Source organism: Leucoraja erinacea, chromosome 37 (assembly GCF_028641065.1).
Source record: "Leucoraja erinacea ecotype New England chromosome 37, Leri_hhj_1, whole genome shotgun sequence".
NCBI lineage: Eukaryota > Metazoa > Chordata > Chondrichthyes > Rajiformes > Rajidae > Leucoraja > Leucoraja erinaceus.
Window position 1 is genome coordinate 4,834,881 of NC_073413.1, and position 17,290 is coordinate 4,852,170.

Here is a 17,290-nt window from a genome sequence, read left to right on the forward strand (position 1 = left end):
TGTTCTTCAGTTGAACCTGTTCATATTGTAAACAAATTGGCAGGTTCAAAGATTCTGCTCCTTCCTGATTAATCCCAAGAGGTTTTGAAAAGTCCTATGTTTTACCGTACATATTGCTGCTAGGTTTTCCATGCTCGTTTTGAATTGTTAATGGTGAAACCGTGAGTTCTGTTCTGGTAATACGTACTCTATGCAAGGATTATATTTCCCTTCTATAAACCTAGGAGCAGTAAAGGCAGTTATGACATATCCTGCCCATTGACATTTTCATCGGCTCTATCCACTAACATTTTGTTAAAGTATTGTCCGATTTTCCAAAATGTGGTTCTTTAAGGGTAATAGATGTACTTATATATTGGTGGGAGTGAATGTGTGAAGATGTGATCAGTTTTAACTTGTGCTTGTGCTTTTCCATAGCTTGCCCGCATTGTTAATGCCCTGCAGCAGCAACAACAGCAACAACAGCAGCATCGACACAACAACACCCCTGGGATGAAGCATTCTCCGTCACATCCCGGCATGCCCAAGCAACACCTGGATAATGTTGTGCCTAGTTCTCTTCCCACTGGCCTTCCAGACTTCCAGACCAAAGGACAGATTCAGCCAGGCTACCCAATGGGTGAGTTCCCTCGTCAGGTTGTTTTGTAATCCTGCTACCGTATTAAACAGTTTTAAACTTTTATTAAGCTTGAGATTCTCGGCACTTAAAGCATAATTCGCATTTCAGGCATGGGCTCAAACATGAACGTAAACCAGTTAGACGTCAACAGTATTGTTGGAATGAAAGAACCTCAATCGCAGCAATCACGGCTCAAGCAGTGGACAACCATGGATGGTCTCTCTCCTGCCACTCCACCACCAGATCACAACCCCCTGAAAAATGGTAACTATGCAGACATTACATGGGGCTTGGGATGTATTGGACATGTTCCATCATGTACTTTTGTTTTCATTCAACGTTGTTTGCAACTTCTCCAACTGGGTACTTACTGATTTCATTCTCCATGCTTTTTCTCCTGAAACCAAAACTCTTTATAAGCCCCTCTCTGAAATCACTTAATCGTGGCCTCTCTCCTTTTCAAGTTGTGTACTCCTTTACATTAATCCCATCTGTTGATTGCAGACAATTTGAGCGTATTTAAACAAAAAACGCAATGAAAGGCCCACATGTCACATAGCATTGTGTATGAGCCCAAATTGAATTGCCGCTAAGTTTGAAATCACCAGATTTGAACTAGTGTTCTCTACCTGCTGAACGGCATAATGTTGAATCTGTGGAGGTTACAGTGATTGCGAGAGCCTGCGGTATTAAACCGTAACATTAATTCAAAGAACATGAATTCAAATTGGTGTTTAATTGGAGAGTCAAAATGGATTGGCAGGTTTCACCTGAACCATCGCAGGATGCAAAGAAAAAAAGCAACACTGCTTCTAGAAAAATGAGGAAATGTTCTTGATGACACACACAATGTAAAGAAGCAGTAAGAGTCATAGTCATACAGCCCGACTTGCCAAACTAACTAAACTAGTCCCACTTGCTTGTACTTGGCTTGTAACCTTCAATGCCGTTCTTATCCATCTACCTGTCCAAGTATCTTGTAAATATTTTAATCTGTCTCTGGCACCTTGGTCCACATATGCATTACTCCCTGCGTGGAGAAAATGCTCCTCGGTTCCCCTTTTAAAACTTTTCCCTCTCATCTTAAACTTATACTTTCTCTTTGTAACTGAAACCATCAAATCCTTGTAACATCCTCTGAACTCCTCCTTCCTGATTGACCCCAATATAGTTCTGAACACGGTACTCCAAATGTGGGCGTACATACATTTTGCACAGCTGTAACATGACGTTTCAAGTCCTGCACAGTACCCTGGTCGATGAGGGCAAGCATGCCGAACGCCACCATCAGCACCTGTGCTGCCACTTTCAAACCCTGGGTTTCACCGTTCTCCAACACTTGCCATGCTATTCACTGTGCAAGTCCTACCTTAGTTTGTCTTACCAAAATGCTACACCTCGCATTTATCTGAATTATAATCCATTCCTTGGCCCATTGAAACACGATTCAATTGTAATCTTGGGTAACTGTTAACTATACCACCAAGTTTAAAGTCATCAACAAACTTACCATTCCACTCGCATGTTCATCCTAAATGTTAATGTAGCTAACAAACAACAGTGGACATTTAGGCTTCAAGTTATATGAAGTGCTTTCAGCACATTCGGTTGATAAGTTCTTCAGCTGATGTTTCTTGCATATTAAAGAGAGAGTACCTTAGAGCTAAAGCTAGGTACAAGCCGGAATGATACTATTCCCAAACACTGCTTTATCACCAATCACGAGTGTGGCCTCCACTTTGTATATTTAATTATTCCGTGCTTTATTATTGCAGGGATATGTTCAGTTGTTAATTTGTGTAAGCATTCCCCTGACTGGTTTGAGTATAAGGTATTCGATATTAATTTGTTGGGAGTTTTGTAGCTGATCACCCAGAAGAACTGTGTGTTATTAGTCTTGTAATTTTATGTTGTTATACAGGTGCTATTTCGAGCGGCATGGCACCACCGGTGAAGCCTCGAGATAGTTTGCCCTATTATGAAATGATAGCAGGTGATTCCTTGGCCAGCCATTCTGGCCCTACGAGTGATAACTGGTCCACCCCTAAGCTCTCAAATGGTTCCAGCGGCTCCAGTTGGCCTCCAGGTCAGAAATAACATCAAAATGTTTTAAAATAATACGACCGAGTAAAATGTGGTCACTCTGGTAAAATAGCTTCAGTTTGAACCAGTGGGATTAGCTAATCTATAAAGCAGGAATTCAAGCCCTTGATACAGATCTGTGTCTTCGCAAAGGTTGAACCTTAATCTGAAGAGTGAGTAGTGGTGGACCATGACCTGGGTTCAGTCCTTCCCAAGTGAATCCAAATCTGCAAAACATTACATTTATGTCTAAGTTACACTGAACTAATTGTGAACATCTAATGAGTGTTAGTGTTCATGTGGAAATATCGGGAATACCCATGGGAACTTCAGGGTAATGCATCTTCACTGGAAAACTGAATCGTACTTTACCAAGTGCAGCCCATTTTCCGGTAATCAAATTACTCTAACAGTTCTACTGTAATATTAATTGATTCTGGAGCCCAAAGATCTGATTTCTGAAATCAAATACACAAGCATTGCAATTTTCAAGAATGTTCTTTACATGCAGTTAAAGTCCTCTGCTTGGAAGTATAGTAACTGTTTATGCTGATTCCAGGAATGTGGCTATCGTGGGCAGCCTTTATTATCTCTTAAAGTGATTTGCAAGATTAGTTTCAGAGGGCAAACTCATTGTTTTGATCACGTACAAACCAGATTAGGTGTATATGTTTCCTTCCCTGAAGGCTATTAAGGATCCAGGTGGATTTTTGTGACACTGCATTAGTTTCACGGTCTCCATTATTGATACTAGCTTTTTAAAATCCAGATTAATTTAAACAACTGAATTTAAATCTCACAAAACAATCCTGTGGTGAAATTTGAACTGAGCTCCTTGGTCGAGGTTTCGGATTACTAATCCAGCATTATAGCAACAGCCATTTACCTTCTGGAAATTCCACAAATTGTAATGAAATTAATGACTACATCAGTCCATGTGTGGCTGTGTAAAGTGCAAACAAATTATTTGAAGTGCTCTGTGTTCTGCAATGAGATCTTTAACGTGAACCTAGATCACCGGGAAATTAGGCTCAGTGGCGCAGCACTAGAGCTGCCGGTTTACATCGCCAGAGACAAGGGTTCGATCCTGATTATGGCCGCTGTCTGTGGAATTTGTATGTTCTCCCTGTGACAGCCTGGGGTTCCTCCGGGTGCTCCGGTTTCCTCCACACTCCAAAGACATGCAGGTTTGTAGATTGTAGACAAAAATGCTGGAGAATCTCAGCGGGTGAGGCAGCATCTATTGAAGGTAGCAACGTGTCGACCCAAACGTTGCTGCTCCATAGAAACATAGAAACTAGAAATTAGGGTGAGGAGTAGGCATCTATGGCCTGCGCCATTCAATATGATCAATGAGGCAACGTTATCCCGTACCTGAAACCTGTTGCCTACTCCCTTCCTTCAATGCTCCAACTACCCTCTGTGGCTGTTCCAGAGATTCACCACCCTGCCTCACCCTGAGTCTCTCCAGCATTTTTGTCTACCTTCGATTTTCCAGCATCTGCCGTTCCTTCTTAAACAGGTTTGTAGATTAATTGACTTTTGTAACATTGTCCTTGTGTGTTAGTGTGAACAGGTAACCGCTGGTCAGCACGGACAAAGGACCTGTTTCCATGCTGAATCTCTAAACTTAAAAAATATCTAATCTGCTACTTCCTCAGTCCTACTCTGGATCATCACCTTAAGTGACAGTCATTATGTGTTGTTCTTTGTTGTCACTTTGTTCCTCAAGTGCAAGGCAATAAAATTAATTGATAATGCATTTTCTTCCTCCACCTTAATTTACAGAGTTCCGCCCTGGGGAGCCATGGAAGGGTTTCCAAAACATTGACCCTGAATCGGATCCGTATGCGACCCCAGCGAGCATGATAAACAGCTCTGCAGCACCCCCATCCCCAGATTCGGAACACCAACTTCTCAGGGACAGGAGCACAGGTATGAGGGCATTCAATATTTCCAATTTTTTGTTGCAATAGTTCTGAGAGACTAATGTCTGCTTTACTGGGATGCTGCGCACCATCCCCAAGGAATGAAGTGGAAACTTTTCCCATTGCTGATCTGAATGTTTACCCTTTGCAGTGATCATAATAGTGGAATTGTGAAAAGTATTTTAATGCGGAACATTTAAACACAAACTGCATTCTTGACGAGAATATTCCCTGACCTTTGATTGTGCCTTTTTTGTTGGTCCACAGGGTCCAGTTCCTCCCTGAACACCTCGCTGCCTTCACCCGGTGCCTGGTCCTATAGTGCCTCAAACAGCTCCTACAGCACCGTACAGAGCACTTCAGGTTAGGAGTACTGCATTGAACCAACCATTGTCAAAACTTTATTTTCATTGTCGTATAGCGCAGAATTAGCTCCTTTGGCCCAACTTACCTATGCCGTCTAAGATGCCCCATCCATGATAGTCCCACCTGCTTGCGTTTGGTCCATATCTCTCTAAACATTTCCTACGCATGTACCAGTCTAAATGTATTTTACATGGTGTTATAGTACCTACCTCAACTGCATTCTCTGGCACCTCGTTCCATTTCCCCACCATCCTCTGTGGAAAAAGATGCCCCTCGGGTTCCTATTAAATCTTTCCCCTCTCACCTTAAACCCATGTCCTCCTGTTCTTGCTTTTCCCCTACTCTGGGTGAATGACTTAGTGCATTGATCCTATTTATTACCCTCGTGATTTTATAACCTCCTTACGATCACCCGTGTACACTTCAAGGAAAATAGTCCAGTCCTAGCCAGTCCAGCCTCTCTGTATAGCTCGGGCCCTCAAGCGCCGGCAACATCCTCGTAAATCTGCACTCTTTTCAGTTTAACTACATCCTTCCTATAGCATGATGACCAAAACTGAACACAATAGATAATAGACAATAGGTGCAGGAGTAGGCCATTCGGCCCTTCGAGCCAGCAGCGCCATTCAATGTGATCATGGCTGATCATCCCCAGTCAGTACCCTGTTCCTGCCTTCTCCTCATATCCTCTGACTCCGCTACCTTTAAGAGACCTATCTAGCTCTCTCTTGAAAGTATCCAGAGAACCGGCCTTCACCGCCCTCTGAGGCAGAGAATTCCACAGACTCTGTGAGAAAAAGTGTTTCCTCGTCTCCGTTCTAAATGGCTTACTCCTTATCTCCTAACTCCAATTGAATACTGAATACTCCAAATGTGACCCCCCCCCCCCCAATGCCTTGTACAACTGTGCTTTACAGGGCAATACTCTTTATAATTCATGTGATTATAATATGAAATTTGCTGTGCCTTTTAGTTTTCTACTTGTACGTGAATCTTTTAGAATGATTTCAGAATGATTTTAGTATATTATGGTGTTGTTTGACCCCCTTAGTTTGGGGATTTTGATTCAGTCTCGCTGTTTCTTTTGTTATACTGACCGGTGTATAATCATGTTGTTGTTCCAGCCAAGTTCAGTGACTTCAAGTCGACGTGGTCTCCAGATCCAATTGGACATCCCAGGATGTGGAAAAATCAGATGTCATCTAAAAACACTAACCCGCCAACACGGCCACCACCAGGACTGACTAATCAGAAACCTCCGTCATTTCCGTGGGGAAGTGGAACGCCCCGGTTCAGCAGAGGATGGGGCATGCAAGAGTCACGATATGCCCTTAGTGCGTACCTTACTACCTGCTTTTTCCCTCATCCGTGTTTTGTCTCTCTATATCCCTTTACCCAATTCAAAGTTATGCTATCAGATTAATTCTGTGGGTTCACATCCTTGTTTTGGGTATGCATACATAATTAGTGAAAGGACATCCTAAGGCTCGAGTCAGGCTCTGTGGCTGAAACATTGTCCTGGGAGAATGAAGATCTATATACATGTTTAGGCTGATCTCTTTTCCAGTAAGGAAAAACATATTGATCAGATGGTAAATTGGATGGTGCAATGGGTTTAATCCTGACAAGTGCAAGGTAATATATTTTGGGATGGCTTGGTGGTGTTCTTAGGCAGTATTGATCAGAGGGAGCATGTCCCTCAAGGTGGCAGTACAAGTAAGTAAGGTGGTGAAGAATAAACTTGAGGTGAGGTCTGCATTGGAATATAAGAATGGGAAGAGCATGGTGCAACTTTAGCAAACATGGTTTAAGCCACAGCTGGAGTATTGTGTGTATCGATGTACAGGAAGATCACACAAGGGTGCTGGAGATGAACCAGGATGGAATGCCACAGTTATGAGGAGAGGCTGGACAGGTTGGGTTGTATTTCAAGGGGGGGGGGGGTTGCTGAAGAGGAACTTGATAGCTGAGTACAAAATTATGGGAGGCATGGATAGGGTGGATGCTGCAATTAAGAATGTTGTTATTCTGTTTTGGGACCTTTGACAATAAAACCCTCTTGCTTTCACTTTTTAAACCCATGTTTAAAACCAGGGGATGGGTTTAAAGTGAGGGGTAAAAGGATTAAAGGAGTTCCAAGGTTAAAGGAAATGGATGATTGGAAACTGCCTGAGAAGACGGTGAAGGCAGGTTTACTCACAACATTTAAAAAGATAAAGTACTTGCCAAGGCATATAAGGTTATGGAATAAGTGGTGGTAAATGGGATTGGTATAGATGTGTATTTGATACTCAGAATGGACACTTTGCGTCAAAGAACCTGTTACTGTTGTATGACTCAAAATGCTGTATACCAGATGCGGCAACCTCCGGGGTGGCATTAAATCAAGGCATTGAATCCTCGAGCAGAAGTAAAAGAAGCCACTGTTGGCTTTAACAAACAGATTTTGCAGTCAGCCAGATTGTGTTTCTGTTCACGGAATTTTGCTGTGCTTGTATTTCCTTGCAATACTCGCAGCAATTGCATATCAGACTTCAATCTTATTGAATGGTGGAGCAGGCTTGAAGTAGTGTGTGGTCTCTTGTATCTGATATTCTGCAATCTTAGAAATGTAAATTTTCTGAGCCTGCATTAAAAGATAATATTGGCTGTAAAGTATTTTAGACTCTTGTGGATGCACAAGTTTCTTCCTCCAAACTTATCAGTAATTAATAACAGTTCGCCATCAAATTTCAATTTTGCTCTGTTTCCTAGAGTTAATGAAGTTTAGAGTTTCTTATCTGTCACATCACATCTATGACTGGCTGCCTGTCATTTGCAGGAATAAAGCCTCCTAGGTTTTAAAGAGAACTGTACCTCATCTCCTCCTCTTTCTCTAGGTTCCAACTGGAGTGATGGCAATTCGGGTGGATCTGGCCGAGTCAGCTCCTGGCTTGTTCTTCATAATCTCACTCCCCAGGTAATGGCGTTAAGCTTATCATTGGCAAGAGGCATGTGACAGCGATGGTTGTGATTCCTGATGGGTTTATAATGTTTCCTCTGGACGTTCATTCAGCTTCATGGTCACAGAGTGTCAGCTGGCATTGCATACAAGTCTCGATATCCACCAGCCTTCAAGTGTAAGCAAGTGGATTTTCCCAAAGACAAGGCACGGTGGCATAGAGGTAGATTTTCTGCCTTCCAGTGCCAGAGACCCGGGTTTGATCCTCATTACGGGTGATATCTGTACTTTCTCTCTTTGACTGTGCAGGTTTTCTCCGGGTGCTCCGGTTTCCTCCTACATTCGATAGACACAAGTTTATAGGTTAATTTGGCTTTGGTAATAATTGTAAATTGATGCTAGTGTGTTGGTATATGGGGGTCAATGATCGGCGCAGACTCGATGGGCTGAAGGGCCTGTTTTCGTGCTGCCATCTGTAAACCAAACAAAAGGGGGGTGTTTCTCTTGTGACCTCTTTCTGACATTAGTTTATGGAGAGTGCAGGCGTGTTGAACTGTAGCTAATATCCAATGCAGATTATAAGGAAAGATTAAATTACAGAGCAACAAGAAACAAAAAAACTAATTGAGACAGGGTGGGAGATCTACTGGTGCAAAGGAGCCAGAAACAGAGTCTTTCAAGGAAGAGGAACATAGAATTTCCTGAAGCTTTGTATTATGAGGGCAGTAAATTGCAGAGCACCCTGGTGTAAGCCTGACAATTTGAAACTGCTGTTGTTTATTGAACTACCTACTATTTTCCGGCAAGTGTAGTGGCACTTGGTTTAATGTTTAAAAGCAAAGACGTGGGTATCGCTGTCAAAAAAACAAACTCAAATACAATCCGAGGGAAAAAAACACAGAAATTATGACACCTGATCTGATGAATAGTTTATGAGCTGAAAAGTGAAGTTTCTTTTTCCATGGATATTACTTGATCAATAGAGTTGTTTAGTTTAGCATGGAAACAGGCCCTTTGATCCACCCAGTCCATGCTGTCCAACGACCACTCTCACCAATTTCTTCTCTCACAATGTCCTAGGATACACTTTGTTGAGTTGCTGGGATTTGAACAGTTTGACACATCTTAAAACCACCAACTTTGTACTCTTACTACTCTTTGTAATGTCTGTGTTTCAGGGCATCACTATTCTTATCTATGAATTCCCTAGCCTCCATGACCTTCTCAACAGTAAATATAGTTGAGCAGTATTCATTCAAGACCATGTATTCATTCAAGACTTGTGACTCTACACTGATACTTGGTCTGCCAAGGATGTCTTGCATCTCCTTTTTGCTCTCCTGATATCCTTTGTAAGCACAGTCCTACATCCTTTGTTCCTTAGTCCCAGCTGCCTAACCTGACATGCTTCAATATTCCTTGTCAACCAGGTTTCCCAATTCTACCAACCTAGCCCTTCACTCTAGTAGAGACTTGCTGTTCCTGAACTCCACCCATTTTACATTTATCAGCCTCCCACTTGCCAGACGCCCTTTAGCTGCAAATTGCCTCTCCCAATCAACCTTTGCAAGTTCCAGTATAATGGCATCAAAATTAGTTGTGCCCCAATTTAGAAATTGAAGGCAGTGGGGAAGAAAAGTTAGCAGGTGTTGCTCCAGGGCATTTGGAAGCTTTGCCCTTTGGTTGATATAATTGATCTGTGTTTGGGTTCTTTGAATGCATTTCTAGGCCAGGACTTGGCAGAGCAGATAACGAGATTACAGCTTGTGTGAAAATTGATGCATACCAAATGACTACTGGCCTTTGGCTGGGAAACGTAGGTGTGAGATTGAACTCCACCATTATACTCCTTCATTGGAAAAGTCCTAAACACTTGCTGTATATCCAATTATGAAATCATTTGGATGGGTGACAAACAGTTGTAATTGAGGAAGATGCTAGACTCTCATCAAAGCTTTGAGGAACAATTAAAACAAAAAAATAGCCAAATTAGTTTAATATTGTGTCCTCTCAGATTGATGGCTCCACTCTCCGAACAATCTGCATGCAGCATGGGCCGCTGATAACATTCCACCTGAACCTGACGCACGGCACCGCATTGGTCCGGTACAGCACCAAACAAGAGGCTGCCAAGGCCCAGACTGCGCTGCACATGTAAGTATCTGTTGTGCTGTTATCATTCTGTGTTTTGAAATGTTTTCACCTCAAGGTCAGCACGGTGGCGCAGCGGTAGAGTTGCTGTCTTACAGTGCCAGAGACCCGGGTTCGATCCTGACTACGGGTTCTGTCTGTACAGAGTTTGTACATTTTCCCCATAACCTACAAGGGTTTTCTCTGGGTGCTCTGGTTTCATCCCACACTCCAAAGACGTACAGGTTTGTAGGCTAATTGGCTTCTGTTAAATTATCCCTAGTATATGTAGGATAGTGTTAGTGTGCGGAGATCACTGGCTGGCATGGACTCGGTTGACCTAAGGCCCTGTGGTCCGCTGTATCTCTAAACTAGCTTTGAGATAAGATGATTTCCCTGGCTGCTTTCTCCCTACCTAACTGAATTGCACCCTAGTCAGGAAGGTGACAGCAATCTATTCACAAACTGTTGACGCCAGACCTCCTTTCAGTATTGCATTCTGTTTTGAATTTTGATGACTGAGGAGAATGCATACAGAAACACACAATTAAAACAGCAAGTGTACCTTCACTTGCAATGAGAAGAGTTCTTTCTGCTGGAGCTTAAAAGCTGCCAATATTGGGAAGCACAAATGTAAAGGGAAAATGCTGGAAATCCCCAACAGAGAGCTAGTATCTGAAAGGGAAACAGCAGGTTAGAACCATGATTGGGTGCGTTTCATCAAAGTTCATAGCATTAGACGGTGCTGAAAACTCCACTGCACATTTACAGCATTTGTCTCTCTTTGGTTTCAATGGTTTGTAACACCATTGCAACAGAATGGTTGCTTTTCTGTTTTGGATGGCGTTAATCAATTGGAGTGAATTGTCACAGGATGAGATTGCCAAATCTCAGATCACTTGCTCATGAATTTATGTATCCAATGCTTTACCAGGTTGATGCAGATGAATTAATAATACCACTTTTGGGGAAGTAAATTAAAAAAATTAGTAGGGAGAAAGAAAAATAAAACATTATGCTGCTTCTTCACCATTAACATTTTTGAACACTTTTCAGTGTCTCGGTGTCTTCCTTGAAACAATTCCCTGTTATTTTTATTTTGCAGGTGTGTGTTGGGGAACACTACCATCCTTGCTGAGTTTGTCAGTGAAGAGGAAGTCAACCGCTATTTTGCACAAGGTCAGTTATCGACACCTTCCCCAGGCTGGCAGACGCTGGAGACAGGACAGAGTCAGATGGATCCAGTGGGGAGCAGCCTGCATTCGTTCGGAGGCCGGGCCAGCCTGGGACAGTGGAACAGTGCCGGAGGAGTGGGCAGGGGTAGTGGGAACTTGGCGGGAGCTTCGCTCTGGGCCACCCCGAGCTACACGGCAAGCTTGTGGGGTGCCCCGAATTCTGACGATCCGCACCGAATGGGCAGTCCAGCGCCCCTACTACCTGGTGACCTCCTGGGTGGAGGGGCTGATTCAATTTGAACTTTTAAGCTTTCAACCTTTGACCTGTGACCTCGTGAACTTTTTTGAACAGCAGCACTAATGTGTTTTTTTTCAAACTGCAATAAGTTTCAAGACAAGTTTAAAGAAAAAAAAGGAGAAAAAAAAGAAAAAAGTGAAACAAATTAAGGGGGTCATCCACAGTCTCTTTTGTGCACATAGACACCTCCCTCCTAATTTTCAGCTACTTTTTTTTAATCAAAAAAAACTAAAAAACAAAAAACAAAAAAAAACATATCACACTTCAAAATACTTGAATCATGAACGCCAACATTAAAAATGTGAAGTACACTTTACCATCACACAATAAATAAGTTTTTTAAAAAGGTAGTATAGTTTTTTTCCTTACATGATTTTTTTCCCCCCCTCCGTATCGAGAAGTTGTTGCAACAGGATATTTACTGAAAACACAAAGCAGGCTTTTTAAAATCTCTTTTTTTTTTGCACTGGGCACGTTTCTGTCCTCTGACATGCAATAGCGGAGACGCAGCAGAACCTCACGTATTCAAGCTAGTGATTGGCCAGGACGGATATCGAGCCTCGCAGTCACTTATTAGATGTACAATTTACAGGCTATTACTATGCACCCGTACCAGTGCTGTATGTGCCAGCCTTCAGGGCTGGGCTGCAGCAGTTACCAATGTCAGACCTGCATTGTGGGATGGTGTGGGGTTGGAATTTAGAACCGATTCTTAAACTGCTCCCCTGATAACTAAATAAACCACCAGGACCACTACTAAATCACACTGACCAGAGAAGTTCCACTTGATTTCTGGTCAGTGCTGAATTAGCTTATTTTTTTCAGCCACAGAGGCTGTTATCCTAGGGCTTAAATTGATGTTCATTGGCCCCTCCACCACTGTATACAAGCTGGTCAGAGGGTCAGAAAGAAATCATTCGTAGTTTCCATTTGTACATGTGGCTTTCCGGTGTGGTCAGGGTCAAACAAAGCTGCAACGGCCTCTGCGGTTGAATACCCTGCCCACATTCGTTGTCTAGGGTCAGGAATGAATAATAGCTGCTTGGGCAAGGTTGCAAAGGGCTGTTAAATTATTGGCCCAGCATGACTGATAATCTTAAGGAAGGGGGAAAATGGCATCTCAAGAGCATTAACCTCCATCTGCTTCTAGAAGTGTGGAGAGTGGTATTTTGCGTCATAGGTGCCTCTGGTTGATTAAGGCTCTGGGCATAACTTGGGTTATCGCTTCCCAGAGTTAGTCTTTTAATCCAAGGAGATGCTGTTCCACTCCAATTTTGCCCATTGCCTTCTTTGTCCAATCAAAGGTTGTCTTAACTCATTTCAGTTGATAATTAAGATGTTCCTAGCCCTTTGCTACAATGCTGCTTCTTTTGCGCTCTATTCAGTTTGGTTACCGTATTTTTCTGCAGAAGATTTGTAACACATCCAGTGATAGATAGCAAGGCACAATCTTGCGCCGATGAAGATAGTACCACACTGCTTATAGTGTCATTTCATCACCTATAGCTGGTGCTGTTTACCATGCGCCACAGTTTAGCGTTGCAGTAGTATCTTTATTTCCTTCTCTCTCTCTCTCTCTCTCTCTCTCTCTCTCTCTCTCCCCCCCCCCCCCCCTCTCTCTCTGTTCCCCTCTCTCTCCCTCCCCCCCCCCCCCCCCCTCTATGGGCTATGCTGCCCTCTGAATGCTACACTCTAATGACATAAGCACTTAAAAACAATGTAGGTTAGAAAAGTTAGTGTAGAGGTTTTCAAGGTAAATGTACATGTTGCACTCAGTTTCAAAGTGTAGAGGGGGACTTGCATTGTGTACTGTAACAAGCTTTATCATTTTGTAAACTGGGGGGATTCCTGGCGGGTCAGTCATTTCCCTGCCCCCTCCCCCTTGAGGTATTTCAAAACACTTAGCTAATCCAATGAAGGTGTTGCCGTAATTTAATAAAAATAACTCCTTTGAAAATAGTCCTCCCTCCTTTTGTATATGTTTTGTGTTTTTTTAATCTTTGAGCAGAAATGTAGCTTTCCAATTGGCTTGGCTGGCTTGAGCCTTTCTCCCTCCGTTCACCTGGACTGCCTGTAAATTGACACTTTCACAAAATGCTTGTAGCCACCCACAAAGCCTCATTGGCACAAGCCTGCAAAATTGGTTTACAGCCAGCTGTTTACATCCCACAGTCCCCGGCATCTCCACTCTTAACAAAACCTTCTCTGTAACTGCACAGGGATTTTGGAATAGGACCGAGCTCTGGGGACAACCTTGCTTAAGGCTACAATAACGCTTGCTGTGCGCAACTCACTTTCCTTTCCTTAAACCACGCAGGTTATTTCTTTGAAATTACGGTCCATCTGTGACAGCAAGACATTCTGTGGCCATTCTGTGTACTTGCTGACCTGAAGTATGCAAACAAATGTTGCTGCAAACCTAGGTTTAAGGTTACATCAAACTGTGTAGGAATAGCTTTAGCATATTATTTTGTTTACACCAAACATTGAGCATGTCTGCATGCGTATGCAGAGCAATGATGCACGTGCATTAAGGGATCACAGCTGGGACTCTTAAGCAGACCTGGCGTGACCACAGCATCGAACAAAATGTCCAATATAAACTTTAAAGATACTGAAAGTGTATTTCTTTAAAATGTTACATCAGGCGCATTTAATGAGTGGGTGTGTGTCTGTCTCCTGTCAAATTTCAATTAGTGACATTATTGCTGATTTCACCCACTCTTGAAATCAAATAATTCAATCAATTGTATTGAGTATACAACAGTTGCGCTGGAAACTGGCACACATCCTTAATAATATATCTAAACACACACACACACACACACACACACACACACACACACACACACACACACACACACACACACACAATAGGTAGCCGACTATTTCAGTATTTTTCGTGCTGCTGTACAGGCTGGTACTGGGTCTCAATGAATGGTGGATAAAAGCCGAACGCAGAGAGGAGTATCAGTACCTTTGTTCACTGGTCGATCACTATATAAAATTTATAAACGTTTACGTATGAATGTTCTTTAGTAGTTTAAAAGCAGTTTGTGCTTTCCTTTATTTCCTCCCATTCATGTTTTAAGCCCACGGGTGAATCTAGTGAGAAAAGCATTTACTTGTTTAGGAAACTATATATAAAAATGTTGTTAATGTTGTTTAAAGTATTGCACCTTTTTTCTGTTTTTTAATTGTCCTCATTGTGTTTTGCTGTAGTGTTAATTATTTTTCTTTATAAACAAAGTAAAGCATTGTAGAATGGGTATGAGGGAGAAGGGGCAGCATGGTAATGGACAATGAGCAGTGACAAACAGTGGAGGGGAAAGGGAAGGACATTAGTCATTCTTTGAATGTCTTCACCTTGAGCTTGAAGGCACGCCGCTGTCGCATCAGTTCAGTGATTAAAAGTAGCTGTCATTAAAAGTTACTATTTTAATCTACCTTCAGATCCAACCAACCAACCTGGAGAAAACCTTTGCCTTTCCCCCACTCATACATATTGTCACTTTTGCATTTACCATGCTTATCCCATCCCTTCCCTCCTCCCCAGTTCTAGCTCATATATATATATATATATACAAACACACAAGCACGCACACACACACACACACACACGTTCACCCACCCAAATGCGCCTCACTCCTGCGTGTGCTTGCTCATCTTCCAGCACTTTGTGGAGTGATAAAATTCAGAATATTAGGGAGGTGTCCAAGTGTTTGGCCTTGTCCTGTTTACATAATCTCTAGGGCTGTGTCGAATTGAAATATTTTGAAGAATCTTGCATTTTTAAAACAAAAAAATTGTCTAGTTTGATTGAATAGTCTAATGACCTTTAGGTCTGGAAGAACGGGGATATTACTAAATTGCTGGGCACTGTATCTGATCCAGCCACCCTCGCTCCGTTCATTAGTGGAGACTGGTTATTGTACCAGTTACCTAAGGCTGCAAAATACTTATATTCCTCTGACTAAGGTAACGTTTATACCGACTAATCCAAGGTGAGGTGGATTAGGGAGTGATGCGACCCGTCCTCCATCGCACTTAATCCACATTTCTGTTTTGAGAGTGTGGACTCTGAGAATAATTTATATGAACTGTTCTTATACATGATTTTAAATACTTAAGTTCAAATATTGCCGGCACAGTCCTATAAATTCTATTTCCAATGCATTGAGAAATCCGAAATCAGAAAAAAAACGTTGAACCGTTCTTCCATCAAAACAGGATAACAAAAGACCAAAAATATATGTTTCGTATTTTTAGATGAAAAACTCTGGGAGCATTTGACAGTGTTGTTTTTATTTTAGTTTGCATTTTCTTTTTGTTTTGCTTCTATTATTTTACTTCCTCCTAAAATTTAAAGAAAGTTCTCAGGAATTTTTAGGGGAAAAGCCAGTTCCCAAAATGTTGTTTATTTTTAAGAGGGAATAAAAAAAACCTGATGTTTGACTTTGAGATTTAGATTTTTAAGTCTATTTGTTGCACCAGTTCCAAACCCGTCTAATGACAAGAAATTACTTAAATAGTAATACCTCATAGCGTTCCTTTTGGAATATTTGGGTTAGAAGTAATACGTACACACAATTGTCATCATATTCACTTTGATTGGCAAGAACAACTCTTCTCATCCTGGAGAAGATGAAAGTGGAGAAAGGAAAGGGTGGGAGGGTTGTGGTGTACCCAATGTAATATTAAATCTCTGTGATCAATCCTTTTCCAATGTGCAAAGATCCATTGTAAAATGCCCTCGCCCCTCAACCTAGTAATGGAATCCTCCACTCAACTACGCATGGCAACTCAAAATGTCCTGTCCAAATCTATAAGCAAGCCATTTGTGAATCCACAGTGAGTGTGGGAACAGTTAGTCTGGATCAGGGTGTTTAATGTGCTGTATTTTCACTGTACTTCCATAACCTGACTGATCCATGCTATGACAGGGGGAGGAAAAGTGGCCAAAAATATTTCAAACAGGAAAAAGTATTGTTTCATGAAATTAAGGGAAATGATTCCAAAATAAGCACAATTTGTTTGTACTCTTCCCCCGTTCTGTGCACCATCCTGGCTTATTCCAGCTTGGTAAAGGAATTTATTGTGCTGATCAGCAGCCCCGGCAATTGTTTAAACTCTTCAGGATCCCTGCCTATATTACTTCAGAGAGGTGGCAATGAGGGGAGCTCAGCGAACGGGGCCCTTTTATATTGCTGTTACTGCTTTAGTGTGGTGCTGTTTAATGCTGAGGAGCAGCATTTAATACCGTTTGGCAGCTGAGCACTGGCACTTCACACTAATGTAGTTAGCAGCTTGAGATGATCAGCAAGTGCCACAGCAGAAACCAGCCCGGCCTGAGTCTCTAGCATTGCATGTGTCGTGCCTCCCCTCCCCCCCCATCTCATCCTTGCCCATTTTATGCATGGAACATTTCAAACATAAATATATCATGCTGCAATTTTATTGCTTAGTTGCACATGCCAGAATAACAATTATTGTAAAATGTCGCCTTGCTTAGAATAATTTGGTTGGTTTATGTTGTAAAAGTATTCCTTGTTTTCATTTCTTCCCAACTGACACAAATTTCCATTTTAGATGTCAATGTTGATGGCATTGTGGGGCAGTCTCCAAACGAATGTTAAAAGTCCCTGACAATTGCTAAGCTGGTATTTATTCAGTAAGTGTATGACCACCCTTCGCATGTTGGGCAGCAGGACTTGAATATTATTAACCCCCCGACCCACAGAACCACTGCAG

At 42.1% G+C, this 17,290-nt stretch overlaps 1 protein-coding gene across 4 annotated transcripts in view; it reads left to right on the forward strand.

Moving 5' to 3' along the window:
• The window catches only part of tnrc6ba (trinucleotide repeat containing adaptor 6Ba), a 140,570-nt gene extending 128,876 nt beyond the window's left edge, over positions 1-11,694 (forward strand). For 3 of the 4 annotated variants that reach the window (XM_055663122.1, XM_055663124.1, XM_055663125.1), the window contains 9 exons: positions 418-619; positions 728-883; positions 2,541-2,705; positions 4,490-4,636; positions 4,897-4,992; positions 6,120-6,329; positions 7,875-7,954; positions 9,951-10,090; positions 11,172-11,694. In XM_055663122.1, coding sequence (XP_055519097.1) covers positions 418-619; positions 728-883; positions 2,541-2,705; positions 4,490-4,636; positions 4,897-4,992; positions 6,120-6,329; positions 7,875-7,954; positions 9,951-10,090; positions 11,172-11,541 — 1,566 coding nt within the window. In that variant the 3' untranslated portion in view covers positions 11,542-11,694. The remainder of the gene's footprint in view (positions 1-417; positions 620-727; positions 884-2,540; positions 2,706-4,489; positions 4,637-4,896; positions 4,993-6,119; positions 6,330-7,874; positions 7,955-9,950; positions 10,091-11,171) is intronic. The other variant, XM_055663123.1, reaches the window with a different exon arrangement.
• Positions 11,695-17,290: the final 5,596 nt, after the last annotated feature.